Source organism: Eptesicus fuscus, chromosome 7 (assembly GCF_027574615.1).
Source record: "Eptesicus fuscus isolate TK198812 chromosome 7, DD_ASM_mEF_20220401, whole genome shotgun sequence".
NCBI lineage: Eukaryota > Metazoa > Chordata > Mammalia > Chiroptera > Vespertilionidae > Eptesicus > Eptesicus fuscus.
In genome coordinates, this window is record NC_072479.1 from 53,620,880 (window position 1) to 53,635,880 (window position 15,001).

Here is a 15,001-nt window from a genome sequence, read left to right on the forward strand (position 1 = left end):
GAGGGCACTATTGCCTTTGTCTATTTTAGAGCAGTCCTCTCAAGGTCAGGATGACCTCAGTGCTCAGCCTTCTCTCTTGCCCACTTCAGTTCTCAGGCACTTATTTGTATCCGGGCCCTAGAACTCACCAATCCTTTTCCCTTAACTTCCTTTTTTATTTGTTTTTGTTTTTATTGATGGATTTTTTTGAGAGAGAGAGAAACATTTATTTGTAGTTCCAATTATTTATGCATTCATTGGTTGCTTCTTGTATATGCCCTGACCGGGGATCGAACCCTCAACCTTGGTGTATTGAGACAACACTCTAACCAACTGAGCTCCCTGGACAGGGCTCCCTTAACTTTCTTCCCACCTCCCCAGGTCCTTCCTATCCACTTTGAGAAAAAGACTATAAGCCAGCTCCTGTGACATACCTTTTTTAGTTCACTTGCTCCCTGGGCTTTCCCATTGGCCTTATAGCAGTAAATGTCAGGACTGAACAACTTCAAAACAAGTCCATATAGTCCTCATGACAATAAAATCCAGGACACTGTGTCAAAGGGCTTAGATCATTACTGTTCCCTACCTTCCCTCCAATCACTAGAGAGCAAAATAACGGCCACTCAGTATTTATCCCTTTGGTAGCCTCACACTGAAAATGCCTCCTGTCTCTTGGGGCACTGGAGTTCAGTCCTCTGGTCTGCTGGCTAGTCTCTGTGGATAATTAACCAGAGAGAAGAAACAAGGTCAGACTATTCTAGGGTTAAGAGGAAATCCTCTGTGAGATGCTAAATTGGGATCAAATATTGATCAGTGGAGCTTTGAAGTCACCGACAGGTAGCAGAGGTTACTGCTCCTCTGGGGCACTGCTCGGCTTATCTTTATTACGTTCTCTCCTAAGACCTACACATGATCCCCAGTCCAGAGGAGCATTGGTTGGTAGGTGTGCAGTTGGGTATGAGGAAACTTGGTAAGAAAAAAAGAATGGTTTTCTGTCTCTTTTCCCAAGTCCGAGCTATAAACTAGGTTCTTTATAAACTCGTAAACTAGGTCTATCGAAACCTGGCTTAGGTGGTACTGAGACCTCTGAAACTTGTTACTGCTATGTGAGGAGATAGGAGGACTGTTCACTTGGGGCTTAGGTTTGTAGATAAGATGCCCAGGGCCTTGAGTCACTTCCCTCTCTGCCCTTGGGTCAATGACAGGCTTTGGGAGGCAGAAAGGTCCAGAGGTCTTGTCTGCCCAGAGGAGTCAGTCAAGAATGGTGTGGAAGATCACTTTAGTGCCATGTTTCACTTAATGGTCTCTGGGGAGCACAGGATACGTGTATAAAAGAGAGCCAAGTAGGAGACGGGGTACAGAGACCCAATGGGAGTGATATGACAAAAAAGGGAGGGTGCCTAAAGCCTGGTTTTGGATGAGGGTTTTGTCTGCATCTTATGGCTAGAAGTAGTGAGCCGGCTGTAGGGGGTTGGGTGACTGGAGGAGCAGAGAGACTCATGCCCAGGGCCCAGAGGCTCTGGCCTGTGCTGGACGCTTCCATGTTAAGGGAGCCTTTGTAAGACTTGGATTTTTCTGGCACTAAATCGAACTGACAGCCACAAAGAGCACTGGATAGTCAGGATCCTGCCTTTGCTTTCCTTCTCCAACTATTGGGGGGGGGGGGGTCTGTTAGGAAGCTAACTCTGGCATTATGTCACCTCTATGGCCATTAAGTCATTGACCAAAGACATCCAAGAAAGCATGCCAAGGAGGTAGGGGTGGGTACTGATCAGTTGCCGTGATACTATATTAAGGGGCTGGTTTCTGAGGACCTTCAAAGGTCTACGTCCTTGAGGCTTTTTCTCTAATATTCACCCAAGAACTAACCCCAAATGTGATCCGGGCAAGAAAAAAGCCTAAGAGGAAAGTTAACTGAGTTCTCAGGCACATTCTTAGCCACCTACAAGCTTCTCACTCCCGCCCGGACCCACCCTGAATTAGCCTACCCCGGCGGCCCAATCCGCCCCGCGGCTGCCGCTGTCAGCCAGTCAGGTCCCGCCCTCCTCCGCACCCGACCAATGGCCGAGCCCGCGTCAAGTCCCGGAGAGCGGCGACAGCGGGTTCCGGGCAGTAGGCGGGGCCTCGCTGAGGACCCCGGGCTGGGCGCCGCCGCCGGTTCGTCTACCCTTTCCCTCGGCCGCCTCCTTTCAACCTTGTTCACCCGTCGGCGCGGCGTCTGGTGCAGCGGCGGAGGCTCCCGTTCCTGCCGCAGCTCGCTCCCCTCCCTGCCTCCCCATCAGATCCCAGAGTTCTCCCGCCAATGGCTTTACTCACTGCGGCCGCCCGGCTCATCGGAGCCAAGGTGAGCGACTGAAGGAGGGAGCGCAGGGTGGGGCTGAGGAGACTGCGGGCCCTCAGGTCCCGGGGTCTCCCTCCCCTACCCAGACGCACCCCGGCGCGCCTTAAAGGGGCCCTGTACCTGGCTGGCCGCCAGCCTTGCCGGGAGCTCCCAGAGCCATGTGCTAGGCTGGCCTTCCGGCCCCCGAAGCAGAAGTGAGCGCCGCTCGCCCTCGGCATGCGGTCTAGGGCGCTTGGAGAGGCCGGACCGTGCTGGCCACCCGCCCTTTTACGGTGGGAGGGGGTGGTGCGTGGTCCTGGAAGAAGGACGCGCCAGTAGGGAACATAGGTGTGTTCCATCTGAGTTAGGGAAAGAGTCTTTTGAAGGAGGGGGCGGGGGTGTGTAAGAGGAGTGGCCGGGCGAGCAGATGTGCTCACTCTACCTGGGCCGGAGCTGAAGCTGTAGTTAATTTTGGCTTCTGTTTTGTATGGAGGGTCTTACCAGTTCCTGACTGCCTGTTTCCATTTCTCCATCCCGATTATTAAAGCCGTTAATGGCCAGTTTCTGCTAGAGGAACGGACGTCTTTGTCCTTGAGACTCTTCCATGTACTCTATGTAGAAAGGGCTTTGGGTCGGGCGCGCCTCCGTAACGCATGCATGATTATCGCATATGATTGGAGACAGAACCAGAAGGACTTTTCCTCCGGGCCGCAGGCCATTAAGTGAAAATACTGGGTAGGATATAGTATTCCCAAGGTCATATGACCAATCCTACTATCTGATCACCCAGGTTTTTTTGCTGTTGCTCTTAAGTACTCTATCCAGGAAAGATCCTTCTCATTCTGGGGGGCCCTTTACTTGACTTTTGTTGCCTTTTGGATCATAGGAGTATTGTTGCAGGTGATGGTGCTTTCAATTTCAAATTGCCAGTCCTTTTGTCTCTGGGTAACATGGCCCTTTAAACAGAGAAACTGCTGTGCTGAGGGAGTCCCAGCCCTCTAATCCAAGCAGTAACAGTCCCACAAGTGACCTTGACTCCTGTAAAGAATTTATACTTCCTCTTCTGCAGACAGATTTGAAGCTGCCAACATCTGAAGTTAGGGAAAGTCTTAGGGTGGTTTTAGCTTGCTATGTGTTATCTTGCATGGTTGGCAGATGAGGTGAAGCCTGTCGGATTTGCACTGGATGGCAGCTGATTATTTGGGAGATACTTGTCTTATTTTGACTGTTGCTTCTCCTGCCAGGGAACAGGGTAAGGAAGCCTCTTGGGACATGAAGCAAGTTCTAGATAGTGTTTTGGCAGGATAGGGAACACCATAATTAGTTAGTTGCAGAGCTGCTAACCCAGACCAGATGGTCTAACCCTGCAGGGAATTTGAAAAAGGCTTTAGAATTTATCTTTTAAAAAAATATTTTGTCTCTTAAGGCCCTGAGGAAGCTCAGAAAGCTTTTGGGATGACAGGACTACATACCTGCAGTATCATTTTTATTTTGTTTACTTTCCTATTACAGATGGACTTGAGGATCCCAGAAACGTGTAAATAGGAAGCCATTAGAAGGCTTTTGACCCTTAAAAGTAGCAAAACCTAATGACTCGGGACTGAAAATTTCCTGGTATCTAAGCAGAAAGACCAGGATACCAAGAAGCCTTTCAGCATTGCTAGCACCTGCCTGAGCTTTCCAGATTATCCTGCAGCTTATTTGGTACTCAGTTTTGTTTTTGCTATGAAAGTAGGCTTTAGAAGGCAAAAATAGTCTTCTGATCTGGGAGAACTGACCCATACATACCACTTTGATTCTCAAGGTCAGATATAGTTTCACTTTTCTGAGAAGAGATATTTTTAAACTTTGCTAGGAGACACAAATGTTAGTCATTCTGTTGTTTAACCCTCCCCACAATCATATAATTTAATAAACACCTGAGTTGGAGAGGTAGCCTAACTCAGAACCTGGATATTGACTTCTTGCTTATCCAAATGAATTCATACTAAGCATTGGCTTTAGTATTAGCTGTTGGTGGCTTAGCTTTGTGATGTAAATACTGTCTTTTCTCAGGTGATCTGAGCTGGGAATTGGAGTAGGGCCATCAACACACTCTGGACTTTTTTTTTTTTTTAAGAGTTTTTTAAGAGAGAGAGGAAGGGAGGGAGAGTGAGAAAATTGACTTGTTATTCCACTTATTTATGCATTCATTGGTTGCTGCTTGTATGCACCCTGACGGGGATTGATACACAACTTTGGTGTATCTGGGCAACACTTTAACCAACTGAGCTACTCGGCCAGGGCCACTTCTGGACTCCTTTTTTTTTTCTTTCTTTCTTTCTTTTTTTAATTTATTGATTTTTTACAGCGAGAAAGGGAGAGGGGTAGAGAGTTAGAAATATCGATGAGAGAGAAACATCCATCAGCTGCCTCCTACACACCCCCTACTGGGGATGTGCCTGCAACCAGGGTACATGCTCTTGACCAGAATCGAACCCGGGACCCTTCAGTCCACAGGCCGACGCGCTATCCACTGAGCCAAACCGGTTAGGGCCACTTCTGGACTCTTAACACCAATGTGACTTAGCCAAACCTAGTTATTTACTTTACCATTGAGAATTGCTCCTCCAAGCTAGGATATTGTATAACTTTGAGTAAATCAATCCAAGAGTATTTCTAGATTGTTTCTAGACCTTTTCAAGACACTTATATTAATACCAATAGTTCCCTTATTATTGCAGACCTATATCACTGCATAATCCCTCCTATATAAATTCTAGACTGAAATGGGGTTCAACAAAACTGAGTCGGTTTTGTCCTGTGAAATGTTACTTGGGCTTAAAGCCCAAAACTTTTTAAAGCACGTGCTCAAATCTCTGTGCCTTCACTTTGATTATCAGCCTACCCAAAGTAATGGCAATTCTTTGATTCTTACTAAATGGACCAGAGATGAAAGATGGAGAGTAAAAGCCTCATCATATTCTAGTGGTGGCATGATTGATAGCAGGTAAATGCCTGGGTGTGGGGAGCAAGGTGAAGTAGGTAATCAGAGAAGGAAAGGCTGGCATTCCTAGTTCTTAGATTCCAAGTGGGCAAAAGGCAGGAACCCAGACTTGGTGGGTTTTTCTACAAGCACACACTAATTCCTTCTGTCCTGTGTCAGTGCTTTATGTGGTAGAGTAGGATGTGACATTTAAATCAGGAGTGAGGCAACTTTATCAATAGATCTTTCTTAGGCTCTTACTTGGACTGTCTTTTTCAGTTCTTCCTCCAACTGCCCAAATTCCTTAGATTCCTGTATTTCTTTTTCTCTTTAATATACTTTTATTGATTTCAGAAAGGAAGGGAGAGGGAGAGGAAGAGAGAGATAGAAACATCAATGATGAGAGAGAATTATTGATTGGCTGCCTCCTGCACGCCCCCTACTGGGGGTTGAACCCGCAACCCAGGTATGTGCCCTTAACTGGAATCGAACCTGGGACCCTTCAGTCCGCAGGTGGACACTCTACCCACTGAGCCAAACCAGCTAGGGCAGATTCCTATATTTCTTTTAACATGAGATTATTTTAAAAGGTCTGTAAGTTCACAGTAGACATCATCACCTGAGATGCTTGTTCAGAACATTACACATTCATGAATCCTACCTTTAGATTCTGATTCAGCAAAGATGGATTGGTATCTGGAGACTCATTTTTTCAAGTACCTTAGTTGACAGGGTGCTCAGTGGTCCTTTTCTCTTGGGCCACATGCAGACATTTTTTGCAACTTTTTTTTGGTTAATCTTCACCTGAGGATATTTTTCCATTGGTTTTTAGGGAGAGTGGAAGAGAGAGGGAAAGACAGAGGGAAACATCGATGTGAGAGAAATACACTAATTGGTTGCCTTCTGCATGAGCCCTGACCAGGACCTGGGCTGGGGAGGAAGGATCCTGCAACCAAGTTACGTGCCCTTGACCAGAATCAAACCCGGGACCCTTTGGTCCGAAGGCTGACAATCTATCCACTGAGCCAAATCGGCTAGGGCTCTTTTTTGCAACTTTATTGAATGTATATAATGAAACTTGGTGAATATTTGGATTTTTTTTTAAATTAATGATTATTTTAAAAATTGACTTCAAAAATGACTAACCATTTTAGGCTATTAGTGCTAGGTTTGTCTTCCTAGGTCTTTTTTTTTCCCCCCCAAATACCTTAGGGAAAGTTTCTTGTAAATCCCTCTAGCAAAGCATTAGAAGCTAAAACTTGTAAGAACTTCTAGTAGAAGTAAAGGAACAGTTTCTAGTTTCTGAGAGAGGAGAAGTAAAGAACAGTTTCTAGTTTCTGAGAGGAGTAGGTGGCAGATCCTATATACTTTATTCACTAATGTACACTTAGTGAGTGTTACATATAATAAGTAGGGGTTCCGCAAATATTTGTTAAAGAACTAAGGATTTCTACTGAAAGTAGAATTAGAACACTTTATTTTTTTCTGAAGCTAAATTGGTGTTTTTTTGCTGTCTTCCTTGCCAAATGGTCAGCAAACTTTTAGGGAAGAATCTGTTACAAAATGACAGGTAGGGTGAATAAAGAAATTGTGAGTATGAAGGGAGTCAAAGTATGAAGTCTGATTACTCTGCGTAGGCTGTTAAGTGGCCTATTAAGTGCAGGAAGACTTCTAATATCACCATTGTGAAACACAGATGTTAAATGGCTTAGTTCTCTGACCTGGTTCTGGGGAGAGAGGAGCCTTTGTCCTATGTGTGTTCTGTTTTCCTTAATGCAGGTTGTTCCTTCTGCATTGGAAGCCTTTGTAGCACAAGATTTTTCCTAGCAGTTATTAACGCATTATGTTTGCTTCATCGACTTAGTTCTGCTGGCTTGACGAGCTCTGATCTTTTGTTGATGAAGGACAGGCTCTATTAAATTCTGAGCATCTTTCTCAAGCTTTTAATGTTGGGGTTCCTGGATATGTGTCAGGACAAGTTCTGATGTGTCTGGAATGGAGGATCAAAGAAAATTTTGCTTTTCCCTTGTAGAGTAAGGATCCTAGGTGTGGACTAATAATAATAATAGGTCAAGTTAAGTAAGAGGGAAATAACCATATTATTGAGTAGGTGCTTATCCAAATAGGATTCTATAGTTGCCAGGATTTGGGGGAGAAGAGAGTAGTTTTAGTTGATTTTTTTAAAATTTATTTATTTATTATTTTAGAGCCAGAGGAAGGGGGGGAAAGAGAGAGAGAGAGAGAGGTTGCCTCCTGCATGCGTCCTAACTGGGGTTTGAACCTGCAAGCTGGGTATGTGCCCTGACTGGGAATCGAACCTGTGACCCTCAGTGCACAGGATGATTCTCCAGCCAACTGAGCCACACTGGCCAGGGCTTAATTGATTTTTGATAAGTGATTTGGCCAATATCCTATTCCAGAAATACCCGAAGTATTACCAGCAAGTCTTTGGCAGAATTTTCTGCATGTACTTTTCCTCCCTTGGCCCTTTAAGATAGAGGGTCTTGCCCTGGCTGGTTTGGCTCAGTGGATAGAGTGTCAGCCTGCGGACTGAGGGGTCCCAGGTTCGATTCTAGTCAAGGGCACATGCTCAGGTTGCGGGCTCGATCCCCAATGGGGGGCGTGCAGGAGGCAGCCAATCAATGATTCTCTCATCATTGATGTTTCTATCTCTCTCTCTCCCTCTTTCCTCTCTGAAATAAATAAAAAAATATATATATTTTTTTAAAAATATATTCCTTAAGATAGAGGGTCTTTTCATTATATTTTTTTACAGCTTTTGAGCTACAGCCCACTTCTATCAATAATGGCAAACTCACTAGCAGAATTCTTGCAAGATGGCAGCAGGTTTGAAAAAGCCTCTTAGTGATTGTGATGCCTCCATCCTGTAGAGAATCCTGGCTGTCAGACATTGTGAGTCAGGTCCTTATCTTTGGAAGGAGCTCTCTCCATCTTCCCATGAAGGAGCTGACCTATTGAGTGAGGTGACTCCTTGATTAACCTGACAGCTGCTGTTCCAGTAGGGTGACTGACTCTACCCGTGGCATGCAATCAGAAACCAAAAGCCCAGTCGCCACACCTCCAGAATTGGGGGAGGAGCTGGGAGGTGAAAATCAGGGATGACTCAGAGGTTTGTAATCTGCCTGTCCCATCAGTGAGTAGCCTGAATGTACTGTACAAACCTATTCAGGAGCTTTTTTTGGCAGCCAAGAGGTAGACTAAATGAGGTGTGTAGCCTTGGGTGTGACACTCCTCCAGCATTCTAGAATCATTTGCTCTGCTGGTGGAGATTACTGTTAGTTAAATTTGTTTCCTCTCTCTGACTCCTCCCCTTTTTAAGGAGGACCTTTCTGTTCCCAGCTAAAGGAAATGATCCATTTACCCCTTCCATAGGTGTAACTGGCTGTTTCCTGGGATCCAACTCCAGGGAAGAGTTGTGACACTTGAGGTAGTAGGAAATAGGCCAACATAGTTCTAAGAAACAAATACTTATTGAACCCAGTTATGCAGAAAGCACTGTTCTAGATGCAAACTATTTTATACTAGAGGCCTGGTGCACAAAATTCGTGCATGGATGGGGTCCCTAGGCCTGGTCCGCGAACAGGGCCAATCGGGTCCAGGCCTCTCAGGGCCGGGCCGGAGAGGAGGTGACGGTTGCCAGGCCAGGGTGCACATCATCGGCGCCCTGCCACCGCATGGTTCCTGCCTCCCGCCTCCTCCTTCCCTTGCCACTGCAATGGGCAGGTGGTGAGCCGAGCAGGGCCTGCCAGCCACGGGGAACGGCATGAAAGGTTGGCCGCCGGCCCCAAGGAGGGAACCGGCTCTCGGTCCCCCTGGGAAAGGGGCTGCATCCGCCGCCACCCACCCCCGGTTCCCCGTCCCAGCCCAGGTGCTGCGGGGAGGGACCAGGGGAGGTTGGCTGTGGGAGCACACTGACCACCAAGGGGCAGCTCCTGTGTTGAGCGTCTGCCCCTGGTGGTCAGTGTGCATCATAGTGACTGGTTGTTCCAGTCACTTAGGCTTTTATATATATAGACTAGGGGTCCATTGCACGAATTTGTGCACCTTGAAAGGAGCTGTGGGCTGCGAGGCTACGGTGAGCACAGGGTTGGGTCTCGGCCCATCCTCCATGCCCCTGCCTGATCCCTCCCGCTGTAGCCCCTGGTCCTCTGTCTGCGGACAATCCCACTCCTGCCACTCCCGCTCCCATGCACTGACTGCGCCGGCACCAGCAGCAGGGGTGATCGGGGATGGCAGCAGGTGCAAATGCCGGGCAGGACCATGGTGCACGGGAACAAAGAATTTTCAGTAACCACCAGAGGCTCGCCCTGATCACAGTGACCGCCTTGGTCTGGCACCCCTGCTCACCTGTTCTACCATCCCGCCGCGGCCAACACTGGCCATGTTCTGCGCTCTCACAACGCCCGTCATGTTCTGCGCGCGCCCCCTGCTGGTCAGTGCACATCATAGCAACCAGTTCTTCCACCGTTTGGATCTATTTGCATATTAGGGTTTTATATATAGAGACTAGAGGCCCGGTGCATGGAATTCATGCACTCGGTTGGGGGTCCCTTGGCCTGGCCTACACCCTCTCAGAGTCTGTGAACCCTCAGGGAATGTCTGACTGCCAGCTTAGGCCTGCTTTCCGCAATTGGACATCCTTAGCACTGCTATGGAGGTGGGAGAGGCTCCCACCACCACTGCTGTGCTCACCAGCCCTGAGCCCGGCTTCTGGCTTAATGGCACTCCCCCTGTGGGAGTGCACTGATCACCATGGGGGAGCTCCTGCGTTGAGCGGGATCGGCGTGAAACCAGCTCTCCAACATCCCCCAAGGGGTCCCGGATTGTGAGAAGTCGGGGCCAGGGAGGGACATGGAAGTTTGGCCAGCCGGGTAGGGACCACGGGAGGGCTCCAGGACATGTCCGGCCTGTTTCGCTCATTCCTGATCAGACAGACCCCAGCAGCAAGCTAACCTACCTGTTGGAGCATCTGCCCCCTGGTAGTCAGTGCACATCATAGCAAGCAGTTAAGCGGCCTTAGCATATCATTAGCATATTATGCTTTGATTGGTTGAATGGCCGACCAGATGACCAGACACTTAGCATATTGGGCTTTTATTATATAGGACTAGAGGCCCGGTGCACAAAATTTGTGCATGGGGGTGGTGTCCCTCAGCCCAGCCTGCACCCTCTCCAATCTGGAACCCCTCGAGGATGTCCGACTGCCCGTTTAGGCCTGATACCACCGGGCAGTTGGACATCCCTCTCACAATCCAGGACTGCTGGCTCCCAACCATTCGCCTGCCTGCCTGATTGCCCCTAACCACTTCTGCCTGATCACCCCCTAACCACTTCCCTGCCAGCCTGATTGATGCCTAACTGCTCCCCTGCCAGCCCAATTGCCCCTAACTGCCCTCCCCTGCAGTCCTGGTCACCCCCAACTGCCCTCCCCTGAAGGCCTGGTCCCCCCCGCAACTGCCCTCCCCTGAAGGCCTGGTCCCCACCCCCAACTGCCCTCCCCTGAAGGCCTGGTCCCCAATTTCCCTCCCCTGCCGGCCCAGTCACCCCTAACTGCCCTCCCTTGCCAACCTGGTCACCCCTAACTGCTCTCCCCTGCTGGCCTGGTCGCCCCCAACTGCCCTCCCCTGGAGGCCTGGTCGCCCCTATCTGCCCTCCCCTGCTGGCCTGGTCTCCCCCGCCAACTGCCCTCCCCTACAGGCCTGATCCCTCCCAACTGCCCTCCCTTGCTGGTCTGATTGCCCACAACTGCCCTCCCCTGTTGGCCATTTTGTGGTGGCCATCTTATGACCACATGGGGAAAGCCATCTTGTGTGTTGGAGAGATGGTCAATTTGCATATTATCCTTTTATTAGATAGGATGGTCTACTTGTCTACCCCGAAATTGGCTTTATTACAAATTTAGAGATGCAAAAACTAGATTTAAAAGTGTAGAGGTTCAGAATACGCCTCACTAAAATGTGACACTTTGGCATGTAAATTATTTTGAACTGAAGACCATCAAGACTGCAGGCTCACAAGAAATTTACTTCTCCCTTAAATAATTTTAATTAGGGCCTTACCCATAGTGAAAGTTATCACCAGAAATGACTTTTTATGACCTATCTAATTACTGAACATATTTTTTGTTGTTAATCCTCATAAAGGATATTTCTTCTGTTGATTTTTAGAGAGAGTGAAAGGGAGAGGGAGGAAGAGACGGAGAGAGAGAGAGAGAGAGAGAAACATCAATGTGAGAGGGACACATCAATTGGTTGCCTCCTACATGTGCCCTGATCCGGGGCTGTGGATTGAACCTGTAACCCATGTACATGCCCTTGACCAGGAACTGAACCCAAGACCTTTACGTCCATGACAAACATTTCTTATCATCCTTCTCCCCTCTGAATCCCTAAGGTGATCCTTAGCCCAAAATGTCAAATATACCTCATTTTCCCTTTTTGTCTTTGAACCTCCTATGTATGTGGGGTCTCTAACTCATGTATGTGAGGTTCCCATGTGTATGTATGTATTACGTTTAGTTTTTTCTTGTTAACCTGTCTCCCGTAGATTTAATTATTAGACAAGCCAAAAGAACCTGGGAAGCTAGAAGAAAGTTTCTTCCTCCCCCACAGAAGTCAGGTCATATAGCCAAGGTAACACAGCAGGATAGTGGCAGGATCTGGATTTAGGACTTGATCCTTGATAATTCCAAATCCAGGGCTCTTTACATTCAATCCTTCTGCTCCCTTGTTTAACACTTTGGACCATGGGTGTGTCTCAATCTTTATTGTTCATGTGAATCACCTAATGAGCTTGTTAAAGGGCAGACGTGGATTCCATAGGTCTGAGGTGAGGCCCAAGATTCTGCATTTCTAAGAATTTCCAAGTAATACTAATGCCATTTGCTAGGCAGTCATATTTTAAATAGCAAGGCACCTTTACACCTGTATTAGACTTTGAGCTAAGTAACTTGAGTGTTACCCTAAATATGGAAAAGGAAAGGGAAATAGTTATTTGGCTTTGGGTGTCTCTTATTTATCTTAAGTTGCAGGGTTAGCTAAAAATATGACTAAACCTTATACTGAAGGGTGTGAGAAAGTGGCCATACTATTTCATTTTATACATTTACTAGAGGCCCAGTGCACGAAATTCGTGCACAGGGGAGGGGGTCCCTCAGCCTGGTCTGCACCCTCTCTAATCTGGGACCACTGGCTCCTAACTGCTCGCCTGCCTGCCTGATCGCCCCTAATTGCCTCTGCTTGCTGGCCTGATTGCTCCCTAACAGGTCCCCTGCTGTCCTGGTCGCTCCCTAACTGCCCCTCTACCTCGGCCCCCACCACCATGGCTTTGTCTGGAAGGAAGTCGGACATCTGGAAGATGTCCAGTCGACCCGGTCTAATTAGCATATTACCCTTTTATTAGTATGGACTAGAGGCCCAGTGCATGAAATTCATGCACTGGGGGGGCGGGTGTCCCTCAGCCTGGCCTGCGCCCTCTCGCAGTCCAGGAGCCCTCAGGGGATGTCCAACTGCCGTGGAGGTGGGAGAGGCTCCCGCCACCGCTAGTGCACTCACTAGCCATGAGCTGGCTTCTGGCTGAGCAGTGCTGCCCCTCTGGGAGCGCACTGATCACTAGGGAGAAGCTCCTACTGAGCGTCCGCCCCCTGGTAGTCAGTGCACATCATAGCAACCAATCGTTCTGCCATTCGGTTGATTTGCATATTACCCTTTTATTATATAGGGCTAGAGGCCTGGTGCACGAATTTGTGCATGGGCAATTGGCCAGCTGGCCCCGCCTCCAATCGGGGCGGGGGGGCAGCAAGGGGGAGGGACTGCAAGCGGTTGGCCGGTCAGCCCCGCCCCTGGTCAGGGTGTTGGGGGCCAATTGGGTCCCGGATCAGGCTGGTTGGCTGCCACATTGTGTGTCATAGCCACCAGTCGTTATGGTCGTTCCGGTTGCTGGGCTTTTATATATATAGATTGTATAACAAATACAAAGCACTTGCTATGTGCCAGACATGGTTTTAAGTGCTTTGTAAAAACAGGATAGGGCAAAGGTTTTACAGTTGTGAGTACACAAAACTGTTTACTCTTGTATTATAATTATTAATTACTAGAGGCCCGATGCACGAAGTTTCATGCAAGAATGGGCCTTCCTTCCCCCTGGCTGCCAGCACCGCCTTCACTCTGGCCCGGAGCCACCTTTCTGCCTTCCCATGCTGCCCAGAGGCCTGGAGCGGCTGGGGCAGTGCCTGCACATGCAAATTAACCCGCCATCTTTGTTGGGTTAATTTGCATACTCCTGATTGGCTGGTGGGCGTCGTGAAGGTATGGTCAATTTGCATCTTTCTCTTTTATTAGTGTAGATTGTATTTTCCATACAAACAACTATAAACCTACTTTTGTCCCACCCTGTATTGACTTAATCCTCAGAACAATCCTTTGAGGTAGGTACAGTTATTATTCCCATTTTACATCTAAGGACACTGAAGTACAGAAAGGTTAAATGACTTGGCTAGGGTTACACAGCCAAGAAGTGGCAGAGAAGTGTAGAATGAGAAGAGACCAGCTTTAACCATGCTCTCCTCAAATTAGCATTGTTTTGCAAATTGGAGATCTGGCTAAGAAGTGTTGCTGATGGAGATTAGGGACAGTTGAGATCAGTTCTTTAAGTTACTCCTGAGGCTCCTCATTAAATGACAATGATGCTCTCTACAAAGGAAAGTAAGACTTTGCTATTGGTGGAAGTGAGGTGATAGTTTAGTTCCAAGTTCCTTCCTCTTATCTAATCATTTGCTTAAAGTAGCGTTCATATAAACAGATCTGAGAAATGACTAAGCTGCAATCGTGACCCCTCCGATTCCCTTAATGTTGTTGCATTCTTAGAGCCTTGTTAAGTGACCTTTCACCCTTTTCTTTCTGATTCCCTTTTTTATTTTTGTGTTATCTTGTCTTAATCTTAAATGAATTAAAAGGAGAGGGCCACTCATTGATTCTAGCAGTTCTCTCTCACAAGCGGGGCAGGACAGGACTGTTTTTGTTTTATGTTCTTATTGGTAGAAGAAAGACCTCCAACTTGAGAGTATTTCCATTTTCATCTTAAGATGTGGGCCCCCATTCTATATGTTGAGCTCATATATATCTCTTCCCCCTAAGATTTAACTTTAGACTATTCTTTTTATAATCCTCTTGCCAATGAAGCAGCCGGCCATTATAGAAATTTAAAGTTGGTTTAGAAGTGGAAAAATTGTCCATTATGGAGGTATTTTAACTTTTCTTCTCTCAGATGATATGTCGTCCACCCACTTGCCCCTACCCCTGTAGCCTGTTTAAAAACACAACCAACCACTGCAACAACTAATGACCCAGAATTAAAAGGTCTGCTGCAGGGCTGATAGAGTTGCTGGGAGATGGGGCCTCTATAATGGGGGATCTGTGGGACCATTGAGCATGGAATAGCTTGAACATGTCTATTAGCTCCGTAGAACAATAGTTTGAACTTATTCACATGTTTTTTCATGTCCACTTTTTGGTGACTAATAAGAATAGGAAAAGTTATCTCTTTAGTGTTGGGTCCAGCTCCTATGTGTCCCTCGTAGGGTGAAAAGGCTAAAGGGCTCTTTGTGCTGTTTACTTCTTGCCCAAATGGTCCTCGGTGAACTAGAGGAGACTCTTGAAGAAGTTAGTGAAAGGAGTTATGACGGACTCTCTGCTTAACAAGTTGAGGTGTTCCCCCTT

General features: G+C 47.5%; 1 protein-coding gene across 1 annotated transcript in view; it reads left to right on the plus strand.

The window, feature by feature from the left end:
• The first annotated feature begins 2,111 nt into the window (after positions 1-2,111).
• The window catches only part of CS (citrate synthase), a 35,137-nt gene continuing 22,247 nt past the window's right edge, over positions 2,112-15,001 (plus strand). The window contains exon 1 of the mRNA XM_008148638.3: positions 2,112-2,323. Within this exon, the coding sequence (XP_008146860.1) occupies positions 2,282-2,323 (42 nt within the window). The 5' untranslated portion in view covers positions 2,112-2,281. The remainder of the gene's footprint in view (positions 2,324-15,001) is intronic.